The sequence below is a fragment of the Zerene cesonia genome, chromosome Z (assembly GCF_012273895.1).
Source record: "Zerene cesonia ecotype Mississippi chromosome Z, Zerene_cesonia_1.1, whole genome shotgun sequence".
NCBI classification, from domain to species: Eukaryota; Metazoa; Arthropoda; class Insecta; order Lepidoptera; family Pieridae; genus Zerene; species Zerene cesonia.
This window is the reverse complement of record NC_052122.1, coordinates 184,653-197,156: the sequence shown is the minus strand read 5'-3', so window position 1 is coordinate 197,156 and position 12,504 is coordinate 184,653. Positions and strand designations below refer to the sequence as shown.

At 35.1% G+C, this 12,504-nt stretch overlaps 1 protein-coding gene across 1 annotated transcript in view; it reads left to right on the top strand.

The window, feature by feature from the left end:
• LOC119835586 (G-protein-signaling modulator 2) overlaps positions 1-10,767 on the top strand; it is a 35,838-nt gene extending 25,071 nt beyond the window's left edge. Inside the window, exons 9-10 of the mRNA XM_038360500.1 lie at positions 5,163-5,288; positions 9,826-10,767. Of these exons, the coding sequence (XP_038216428.1) occupies positions 5,163-5,288; positions 9,826-9,876 (177 nt within the window). The 3' untranslated portion in view covers positions 9,877-10,767. The remainder of the gene's footprint in view (positions 1-5,162; positions 5,289-9,825) is intronic.
• Positions 10,768-12,504: the final 1,737 nt, after the last annotated feature.

Here is a 12,504-nt window from a genome sequence, read left to right as displayed (position 1 = left end):
CAGGGCAAGATCCATTTAAAAATTAACCTTGTTTAAATAAAACTCTTAACGAATTCATTTGTAACTAATATAGCCTTGATTGTATGCGTCTGTTTGAGAACATCAATCGATTCGAACAACCAATAGACCTTACTTAACAGTGTCTAATCCATAGCAAGAACTAATTAGTAACTTAGTATTTATCTATGTATAGCATAACATTGATCTTTTATAGTTATTTGAATCGTTATCTGAACTAACCGAAATCTCGAAAATCAATTCAATAATTCGAAAATAAAATATGTCATAATGTTGCCATATCAGTACTGATAAACCAAAATTTTTGTTTTTTACACTTGAATCATCTGGAAAAAGTTGACGTATAGTAAATAGTGAATATTGTAAGCGAGTAGTCGTAAGTAGCGTCCTCGGTAGGATCGGGAATTGCCTCCGGAGATAGGAAGAAAAACGTAGTATTTGCATACTGTCATGCTTTTTAGCTCTATAATTCCGATGGTGTAGACTTTAGAGCCTATGCAAGATAAGGTACGTCACTAAGATCTATCCATTAAGATGTTTATTTACTGCGTAAACATCTTCGCTCCGCTTCACACAGCACTAGCTCAGCTCCAGTTATACAAAGAGTCCCTCTAATAAGTGGATGGAATGCTCGAATCCATTACGCAACAATGTCCCCACAAGGCGACCTTGCTTATACTTCAGATAAACATTTTAAATGCCCTCACATCTCACCCGCACGCCAAGGACACGATACGTAGACATCCATTACACAAGCGAAACTGACGGCAATAATGGACCGATCTGACATGAATAGCTTCCACTTTATAGGTAGGAACATTGGCGACACACCGGAGGCGTGTCAAAACAATCATTACCTACCTTTTAAAGGGCAGTCGACTCTTTAATTAGGCGCGTATGGTTTGGCGCAATTCCTATCTTGCCGTTTCTTTCCCGCGTAGCGGTGTGTGCTAACCCGGAAGTAAACAGAGGCCGGCCCGACTAGACGCCGCGCTAGACGCTCGCCCTCGCCGCTCCGTCGAATCCTCTTCATCGTCTCACGTTCGGTACATAATCGCGCTGTTAACTGCTGCCCTCTTATTTGCATCAATTTGGTATTACTAATTTCTTGAGTTGGTGTTTTCGATAGGTAGTGACGATTGCAATAACTGAAATGGACAGACAATACAACATTTACAGTTTTTCCAATTAGATAGTACAAATTCCATACTATATATCCTACTAATAATATTATAAATGCGAAAGTTTGTAAGGATGTGTGTGCGTTTGTTGCTCTTTCACGCAAAAACTACTTAACCGATTGCAATGAAATTTGGTACGTACACAGCTGGACAACTGCAATAACATATAGGCATCTTTTTGTCCCGATATTCCTACGGGATACGGACTTACGCGGGTGAAAACGCGGGGCACAGCTAGTACATTATATATGCATTCGCATAACACATTAAGTCTAGGAAACAATTAATTTTTTTTTTTTTTTTTTCATTTACACAGCCTCAATTTATATTACATTTTTAGTGAGATGTTTACGTACGCAATTCACCTTAATGGAGCTACTGAAGCGTCGCGTACTAAGTGGCGTGTGGAGTTAAAATGCATCGTGACATATTATTTACCAAAGCAGTGTAGTGTAAATGTTATAAGCTAAGATGATAACCCCGCGGATTTTAAGGTCACATAAAACTTCTGCGGATATTTTAAAACCCAATAGTGGCTACCTCCATGCAATCATTTTTACTTTAATCAAAGCTACAGTCGTTCACGCTCATACCTTTGGGACCGACATATAGCCGAGTTGTGTTTGCCAATGTAAAAATCAAAGAATATATCAAATATTTATTATTGCATAATAATCAGTCAAAGAACTCCATTAGCAAGACAGATGAGAAATATATACGCAACTAGTCCCCCATTGCAACTGGGGTTACAACTTTTACTTCATGTAATAATATATATGCATGTATCAATACAATGGAGAAACATAAAATTGTACAGAATTTGAACGAGGAAAAGTATCCGAAACGAGTGAAGCAACTGGTGGCGCGCCGGTCCCGGTATCTTCTCGGGGATTCATTGCTCTGTTTCGTTAATTGTAAAAAGTAATTCTTTTGTACTTTGCTATGATTTCCGGTTTCAGTAAATGAAAAAATTTAAGAAACACCGTCCTCATACTAAGTACATAGTATAAAAAATCTGTGTATGCTTTGATCTTTAAATTACGTAACAGATTTTGATGGATTTTTGAATAGATAGAGTGATTCGAGAGGAAGGTTCATATGTATGATAACATAGGAAAAAAAGGGGGGGAAAGGTGTTATACTCCGAATTTAACGCGTGCTAAGCCGCAGGCAAAAGCTAGTACCAAATATGTTACGAAATTGTATTAAATCGTAATAAACGACACGTGTATTCAAAATACTGGAAAGCAGCATAAATCCGTGATTCCCAAAAACTGTAATCCGGACATTTTCACTGAAAACTCCACTGTCCATTCGGCCGTCTGCTTTTCATTTATTTCAAATTATATTTTGTATTTCCCGCAACTCGTGTTTCGTAATCCATCCCCCGCCGTGATGCATCACACAAAACTTCTGACCTTCAAACCGGATTGGACTGAACCTTTACTGTATCAGTATTTGAATATTATCAATATGTAAATAATACTACCGTATTCCCAAATTGCTACCCTTATGTCGCATCGACGAGTTGCCGCGGTGCGTGTTAATGTACCTTCTATAATCAGAATAATAATCATTATTTACCCATTTATAAAGAGTATAGTGGTATACACTTTCCCTGCTCGAAGTACGAATATCGAACAAACCAAGATTGGTGCCAAAAAACGTATTTCACTAATACCTGACAGTAACTATGCGATGTCAAGAACATGTACAAACCAATGAAAAAATATATACATATATTGTTTGTAAAAGTAAATGTTTATTTAAGTAGTAGATCATGTATCTAAACTTTAATTAATTATTTGCCATATTGTCGAGCGAGATACGCGATACATTGATGAGCGACTAGTTCAGCGTGATCACCATGACAACGCTTCTGCATGTTTTCCAGTAACGTAAGCAGAATAATTACAATATTAAATTATGGATTATTACATTTTAAATACTAATATTATACCATTTGTTTGTTTTTTTTTGTACTGAGTAAAATGTTTGATGGCATATATGTATATTGTCAAAAAAATTAATGTGTACTGGTATTTGCCATGACATTTTTTGTTTCGAAACATTGTTTTATTTTAAAATATGTTTGATATGATGTAGGCTGTGCTAATGTCGACATTATTTATCATTGAATATTTGACGAAACAATCGGATTTCATAAAACACATGCGTATCATAGATCACAAATAATATACGCTATTTAGTAAAAATCTACAACAACAAACACAAATAAATTGCTATCTTGCTAGAAGAATGTTTGGACGAAAAATCACAATAATTGCTCCTATAGTAGCGTGACTTTTGTTCCTTGTACGGTGTACGAAATGTTTAGAGGTATCTTTGTGGGTTTTCGATCTTAGCAATTTATAGCAATTTGTTTTCAGCACATTATTTCTTTATTAAGATTTGCATATGTCCTTAAGGCTATATTACATCTTTCTGTTTCATTTTAAAAAGTGGTATTGATATACTTTAAAATAAGTAATCGTCTAAGATGCGGTGTCTTTTAAGTTACGATGTCGTTGTCAAATTTGTAGAAATATTCACGTATGTACCAGGGCGAAGATTTCAAAGAACGTACCAAACCTATTGTACACGCAATTTATTTGTTTCAATGTTAATTCTCGTTCAATGTTGATGGTCTAATTGGATGTCACACCTCTCCATTAACATTTGTGACAATAGAGAAATTGCATTTGGATTAACGCCTTTGCAATGGCCGTGAAAAGACTTTCTGGGTAATTCGTAGCGTTAATGCTCCATATGTGTATCTCATTAGTCAATAGTAGAGTTTCGTGTCACCTCAACAGGCTTACCGTCGATCCTGTGCAGAGATATGGTTTAGCGGAATAGTTGGTGACATTTAGGTGAGCTAGATCGACTTTTTCAGGGTTACACTTGTTGATAATATGTATTATTCGTTGACGCGCGGTAAGTCTAACGAGCGCATAGGATATTAACTAAGGTTAAGGAAGGTAGCGGCGGGTGTTGTTTATTTGTGTGGGTCGAGGGGCACGTATGCAACTGCATGCTAAACCATGGAAAGCATGTGACATTGAGACATTTATTTCTTCTATAACATCCCGTTAATATTAAATTAAACTTGAAAAGAGAGCATATCAATTCTTTTGAATTATCAAGAGTTCGCAGAATAAAATGATAAATATATTTTTGGTGGTTCGTCTGATGGTAAGCGAACACCAACGCTCATAAAGACTTACAGTGGTAGGTCCTAAGAAATTGCGCTGCCCGCTTTTATGGCGTTAGGGATAAGGAAAAGATTGACGACTGGAAATAATGGAATGGGAAGGGAAACTAATCATAGTTAAATAGCCTCAGATTTGGAAAAGGCGTTCTAGGAGTCTGGCGAATATAAGTGTAGGAATACGATATATCAGAGACGCATTCAGAGAGTCGACACACCGGGAACCGATTGTAGACAATTGGGTACGGTGACGCGTTTGCAATGATTGGCTCTTCTGATGTCTTGGATGTATTTCGCTTCGAGCTTTTCAGGAATGCGTAATAACTTTGCAAGCGTTTGAAAGGCAGTATAACCTTCTAAAGTTATTAAAGGTAGCTTTAATACTTTACGTAGGACTTTTCTAATTATTCCTAGAAATAGTATTCACTGAGCTCGGAGATATATTACTTATGGCTCTATGACATTCTTTTTATTTATACTTCTATCCCATCCTCGGAATATTAAGCTGAAGTGTTAATTTGTTAGCTCGCGCTAATCTCAGGAACTGCTCTACCGATTTCAATCATTCTTTCACCGTTGGATATTTGTGTGCTCACTGAGTGTTATATGTACTGCGAGCGAAGCCGGGCGGACAGCTAGCAAAATTATGGTCGGCAAGGACTAGACTGTGTTCAAAGTAACAAATCAACGACACACGCTTAGGGCGTTTCGTGTTCTGTTCCGTATTGGTGACGTGTGTGCGTGTTGCGCAGGGCTCCCGGCTGGAGGACCAGCGCTCGGAGCTGCCGCGCGCGCCGCCGCCGCAGGAGACGGACGACGACTTCTTCGCGCAGCTCATGAAGGCGCAGTCCGGCCGCCTCGACGACCAGCGGGCTACGGTGAGTGTTTGACACTTCATGTTCAGATAATACTGGATCGAATCTGTTTTATATATTCAATTAATAAAAAAATATAATATAAAAAAATTTATAATCAATTAATTAACCTTAACCTTAACCTTATTATTGTTTGTTATTGTTTCTTAGACTTAGAAAACTAGGCAATTACGAGGATAAACAATGCCTCGTTAAAAATGTTAGAAGTGAACGCGTTATTCAAAGTTGACCGAGTGATGATTGATTTTTACTGATGAACAAATTGACCCATTACTACGTGACTCACCTTCATGAAAAGTCAATTAGAATCGATTACATCGATATAAATTATAACAGCGTTTAAGCATTCTATACCTATTCATTTGTAAGAATACGTAATACGTTATATGGAAGTTGCCTGTAATTGTTAGTAATTTTCCCCGGCTGTCACAAAAGCGGGACGATTGTTAACATAACGACTCGATTCCTATAAAATAACTAGGTATGTGAAGTTAGCAATGATTTTAGCTAAAAATACCTTTCATATAATGATCAGTCACTTCGGTCGTAACAACGATACGGTCTTAAAATTGAATAAAAACTATGAAATATTTTAATAAATAAACCAACCTCGCGTAAACCGATATCATTGTGAAACATGTTTTGTTTATTCGCTAGCTGACGTAGCTTTGTTCCTAGAACAGTGCCCGTTTATGAAGCTGGAATATGGAAGAATGATATCGAATGTTTTGTCTGTTGTGTTCTCATTCACACACACATATATATATATATATTCCCAAAACTTTTACTAGTACATTTCCTTTCTATTGTATCCATTTTCTTGTAAAGATTTGCTTGTTTTTATAAAAGTGTATTGTTTGAAGAATAAATTAAATATTGTGAAGTTGCTATAATGATAGGGCCTCTAGGATACGTGCGCGCTTGTGAGGTGTAGGGGATAAGGACAGGATTAACGGCGGGTATGTGTCATCTGTTGATCTCTTGTTAGTGATAAGCCTTTTCTACAATATTCCTGTGTGTTGCTTTCCTCTCTCTTGTTTTATTTGGTGTTTAATAAAGATTTTATTATTATTATCTTGTGAGGGGTTTTGTATGTTTTATAACAATTAACGGATTTATATTACTAAGATATCGTAAGATTAGTCTTGATAACCCAGCTGTTCTATCGAGACGTTGAAAAAACAAAGTGACGATTATGTGATAGTTTTAAATAAAATAGAAATATTTTCAAAGCTTCCTTTCATGCAACCGGGTGTTGATGAACAAACTGAGAAACGCTAACAAATATGACATGTACAAATTAATGCGAACTTATTATAACCGCAATATTTATTGGATACATGTTTCCTCAAAAAGCGCAGGCTGCCAATAATGATTTTATTGTTACAACCAGTAGGAATTGCATTGAAGTATCGAAGCGTTTTTGAGCGCCGTCGTCAAAACCGAAAATGAATGTGTATAAAACCAGTTCACTGTCAAATATACAATAGCGATGCCATCTAACAGAAATTAATATGTGATGGCAGATTTTTAATACATTAATTGAGCAAACGTTATTGATTTAACGCTGCTACTAATTGGAAAAGAGATTTCACAAACGTTACTCCAATGTTATAGAGAAGGTGGCAATGAGAAAGTTAGGTGGTCGGTAACAATGAATCCATTAAATAACTATTATTATTGCTCCCGGTAGTGATACGAGTGATAATTGTTTGTTTTTTAATACGAGTGAAGTAAATCTCAGTAAAGCCCAAATTTTATATTTGTAGAGACTTTATACTTACGTCAATGTCGATAAGATATCGAATAATGTGTAAAGTGGGAAACATTGTTCATCACATCATCTCAAGTTTTTATAACCAAGTACCTGAAATGAGAATACACAAAAAATCCTAAATAAATCGTGATACGATTAGTATTTTCATATTGTTCAGAGGTGTAGATGCTTAATGATGTGTTAAATTTGATCGACACGTTAATTTAATTTAGTGAAATTTAATCAAAATCCCCGGAGGCCGGAACCATTTTCCATTTTAGCCCTGACCGTGTCACCATCACGCGTCAGCCTGTCCGACTGCCCGCGTAAATCCTGTAAAATTTAATCTATATTTCAATTTATTTTACCTGAAAAGCATATATATTTGTACAATAACCTCGCTCTTATTATCGACGCGGCTGAATTTAACACTTGTAGGTTTTCAACGAGTTTTACAAAAGAATTCGTTGTGAATGTGCAGCTCGTTCCACGCTTTTCGATTTGCGGACAGATGAAAGCACAATGTTATGCCTCGCCACCGAGCCTCTGTTCGGTTACAACTGTTTAGATGTCTGAATCGCATTTATTTATGCAATTATATCTTGTGGTTATTTATATATTGATTATAATCATATATGTTACAAAGTTAATTCAAACTTAACACTAAATATTTTTCTAATTAAATAGGTTTTATCCTCACTCGTAAGGACATGTAAGTGGGTCGAATATCATGAATCCTTTAATACGGTGTCTTATACATACTTTTATATTGTTATACGCACATTTTAACAATAATACAGTGGACAAACGAATGTACTTGCGTACAGCCGCTGCGGAGGTGTTGTGGGCGGAGGGCGGCGCCGGCCGCGGTCAGCAATCGCGCGCACTTTTTAGTAGTTTTGTAAAGATCTAGAAAACCATTCCGAATTAGGTTGGAAACAATATTTGACGGTTATTATTTTACGTTTGCCATGCCATGCTCATGTTTAGATAGTTCATAATTAAATTTTATATTGTAAAACTTAAGGATATCTCTCAAAGTGAATGTTTGAAAGGAGCTTTTAAATTCATTTATAAGTCTTGTTTACGAGTCTTGTACTAAAATGTTTTCAACAGTCTGGTTAAATTCCACTCGATGCTTAGATAATTTAACCTTCAATTCAAGGCCAGCGCTAATAGACTTGAATAGATGAGAAGTATAGCTCGCATTGCAGCCACTTTTGTAGCAAGGATTGAAGACCTACGACGGTGCTTAGATGCATTTACAAATGCCGTACCGATGCTTGTAATTTAAACTATCGATCCCAGGTTGCGGCGCGTGCATACGTCTCGCTGTTTTGCTTTATCCTTATAAAATAAATAGAATATTCCTCATGTATGCGATCCAGGTATTCGTATAGTCGTATGATCGGTATCGTATTGGAGTAGCGAGTTGCGACGACCCATAAGAGCTCGCCGTATATAACGATAATTTTGTCCGAACGTTTAACCAAATCGTCGCAGTTAGCGGAAAGCGCCGCCCTTTACACGTATATTAGAAATGCAAGTCGTCTGTTATTCTGTAGTTACAGGTAATTTGAGTGATACATCGAACCAGGCTGACGACTGCCATACACTACAAAAGAGTTGTAACCTTTGAAAAATGCTATAAAGTGCATATTATGCTTGGGTGCCCTTTGCATATCCGATAGCCGCACTTAACTCTATGACATTTTGTAATCGACTGTTTTATTATTAAGATTTGTATGGCCAGCTATTGTGTTCTAGAACTAGTATGTTAACGAGACGATCATATTGAGAATTGTTTTAATTCGAATATCAATAGCAAATACTGCGGAATGAAACTGAAACTTTATGATGATGAATTAAATCTAGATCTAATCTAGAATCTAGTTCGAGTGATTTGTAAAACCCATTTACTAGCTTTAGGAGTTGTTGGAATAATGCAAACACGAACCACTTCACTTCACTTTACAATGCTCTTGAAATTGTATATAATTCCGATACAGTTGGTACTTGTGACTTACAATTTATGAATTTATGGAAATATTGTATTATATTTTATTTTAACTGTAGGGTTCTTTTTCAAGAAGCACGGGTCGAGTTTGGAGGCGTATATTGGGCATTTCGTCTTAGCGACATTCGTCAAACATATATTAAATGATAATTCAGTTATTCTTGCCAAGTTACACGATGGAACGGGCTTGAAGGTGGCCAAGTTTTGCCAACACCTGAACGTTACATCGAACGAAGATATCAGATCCTAAGACAGTCGATTCCTTGCCGTGCATAAGAACTTGAGTTTTCTCACCCTTCAACTTGGCATGTATACACCGGGACAAGATTCATGTGACACAGCAGGCAGATCGACTTCATCATTATAGCTAACCATTGTGAGATCATCTGATGTAGCCCTGTCTAACATTTTTTTGTGGGGTTTGACGAAGCCATGGGTCAATATAAATAATTCCAATTATAAGCCACAGATGCTCTAAAGATAAACGTAACACAGGTCATCTATCTCATTCAACTGGACGTTTGCCCCGTGCAAACGTCAGACAATTAGACAATTCGAATACGTGCCAAACAAAAAATCGAAATAAGATTAAATTTGTTATTCCCTCAAAAAGCTTGTTTTATTGCATTTCCCAATCTACACATCTTAATGGAAAAACCCTATACAATTTAACATATCTCTGTTCTGTTATTCATCTTCGTTAAATATTGCAGTAGGATAGAACACTTATCTGTAATAATGTTAAAAACATTGTGTTGACATTTCAGATCCCGCTGCAGGACCGCCAGAATAAGGCAGCGTCGGGCTCCAAGAAGTAGGCGGCGCGGCTCGCGAGCGCCGTTTCGTATTGTTTGCACGTTACATTTAGTTCTGACAAGACTCCCGACTATTAACGATATGTCAATTTCACGTATTCAGGATTTGCTCCACAAATAATATGTTGCTTTGTTTAGGATTCAACGTATTTTTTTTTTTTTTCACAGTTAAATTCAACCTTTTGTAATATTATTGTATGAAGTTTGTATCAATTTCGGAAAATCAAATTGAGTTATTATGCTGTTTAAAGATGTTAAATGTAAAACCATAATGTAATTAAATAATAGTTAATACGATATCGGTGTTTATCATTACTATAGAGAAATAATATTTAGATGATAGAAAGGCCTCATATGGTGTCTATTATAACCTGTGTTAATCAAATCCCACTCGCCGTCACACTGTTCTCGAATATTCCTGAACTATGCATTTATACATTCCGTTGCACGACTAAGCCTCTGTTATGTTTAATATAAGATATTTTCTTTAATACAGATTATTGATTTTTGTTCACTTGGCCTAATATAACTACACTTTATATAAAATAAGAGTATCTTAGGCAATAGTTGTTATAATATATATGTGTTGTTAAATAATTCAAAATTCACCTCTCCCGGCTCGCTGGGAGTGACATCGCTTTACCAGCCGGCGGCTTGAGAAACATCAATGAACAATAGAATTGCTTTGACATTGTTTTTAATTAAAAATAATTAATTATTACTACACTAAAGGCTGAATGAATTATTTCGTGGAATTATTTTTATTGTAATGAATTTTTTTTACATTATTTATTAGTTTAGACTTCGTTTGTTTAAAGTCTGCGACGCGATACCGCACGTATTTACATATATTTGTATATATTTTTGTACAACAAACTAAAGTTTCACTACATTTAAAAAAAACACTCACAATTAGAAAAATATTTACTGTACAATATTTTAGAAATAGATGAAAATTTTGAGACATGAACTAATTAAATTATATTCAAAGAAAATCGAATAAATGGATTATGTCACCGGAATATCAGTTTTATATTCGGCGTTCTTTGACTCGATTCGTCAAAATGAAGTCGGAATGAATTCAATGTAGCTTTAATTAGGTAAGACAATATAAGCTGTTCATTCATTGGCAGCGATTGTCAACATAGTCGTCTAATTGTGCCAAAAAAGAGTATTATGTGTCAATATTCATAAATCGGATACAGCCTCAAATTAACATTTATGCTAACTCTTTTATGTGTTAGTTTAGGAATATGTTTAAATTATCGATAAACATTAATATATTTGAAAATATGCCATCAAATTAATATATTATGTCAATGTATTTGAAAGTTCTGAATTAAAAAAACCAAAGTCGTAATCCCAACGTGCCCACCTATGAACTAATATTCTATGTATAAAACTCTGAAACGCACACATACGAGTGTAGGTAACGCAAGGATATACGTGCCGGTGCGCCTCCGCAGACATTTACATTAAGTTTGTGTCGATTGAATGTACTCATTATTTATATTCGCTAGGTGTAAGTTCTCGCTATTTATTTATATCTTACGGTGCTGATGAAACTGAAAACGGCCGACAAATATCTTTATATACATTTATAGTTTATTTATTAATCGCTGTGCAGACAGAGCACATATTTTTGATTAAAAAAAATATTGTTTAAGAAATGAGTGCGCTTAAAATCAGCATGAAAAGCGCGATTTAAAATTTCCCGCGCAAATTCAAAATTAGAAGAACATGTTTTATGACTTCATCGACTATATGTCGAAAATAAGTAAAATCTCAGATTGCCAAATTTTATATATAATGTTATGCATTATAATTGAGTCTTGTCATATTGTTATCTAATTCAATGTTACGGTCTGACTAAAAAGATAAAATTAATTATATTGTATAAGTATTAAATAGCTATCAAAATTTTATATTATTGTATTTCAAGTTCGGCCTATTTTCATCCCTCGGTTCTTTTTTCGTATAAATGTAATTAATGTATTTTGTTAAACTTTAAGTGATGGTTCTATTTCGTAGTTCGTACAAAATGTTCTTTATGATTTTTTTAACACCTGCTTCTTATTTATAATTACATTAATTTACACCTTGTGTATATGTTTTATTTAACCTTTGCCTAAATCAATATAAAAAATAACGTGTCCGAACGATTGCAGCGCATAAAGAGAGTGAGAAAGTTATTGGCAAACTAATATATAAATTTACATTTTACAATCACATATCGAGTATATTATGATTATTACTATAAAACCGCCTTCGAGTTTTCAGAACTAAAACAAAATTAAATGGGCCACATGATATACTTGATTTACATATACTTGGTCCCAACTGGATTCCGTCGAAAATTCTTGAACATTTATTCTATCATGCTATGAACTACAGCGTACACATCCCTCTACGTAAAATAGTTAGAAACACATAAACATCATGGTTTAATTTCATGAATTAAATCTGACGATACACACGTACCTCCAGTATAAATAACTAGATGGCGCCACACTCAAACTATTTCGATTGTATTTGTTTTTGAATTTTCTAGGTAATATTAATATTATACCCATCTTACCGTAATAAAATATAAAGACTATTAACCTGTACTTATTCATAGTATTTTATGTC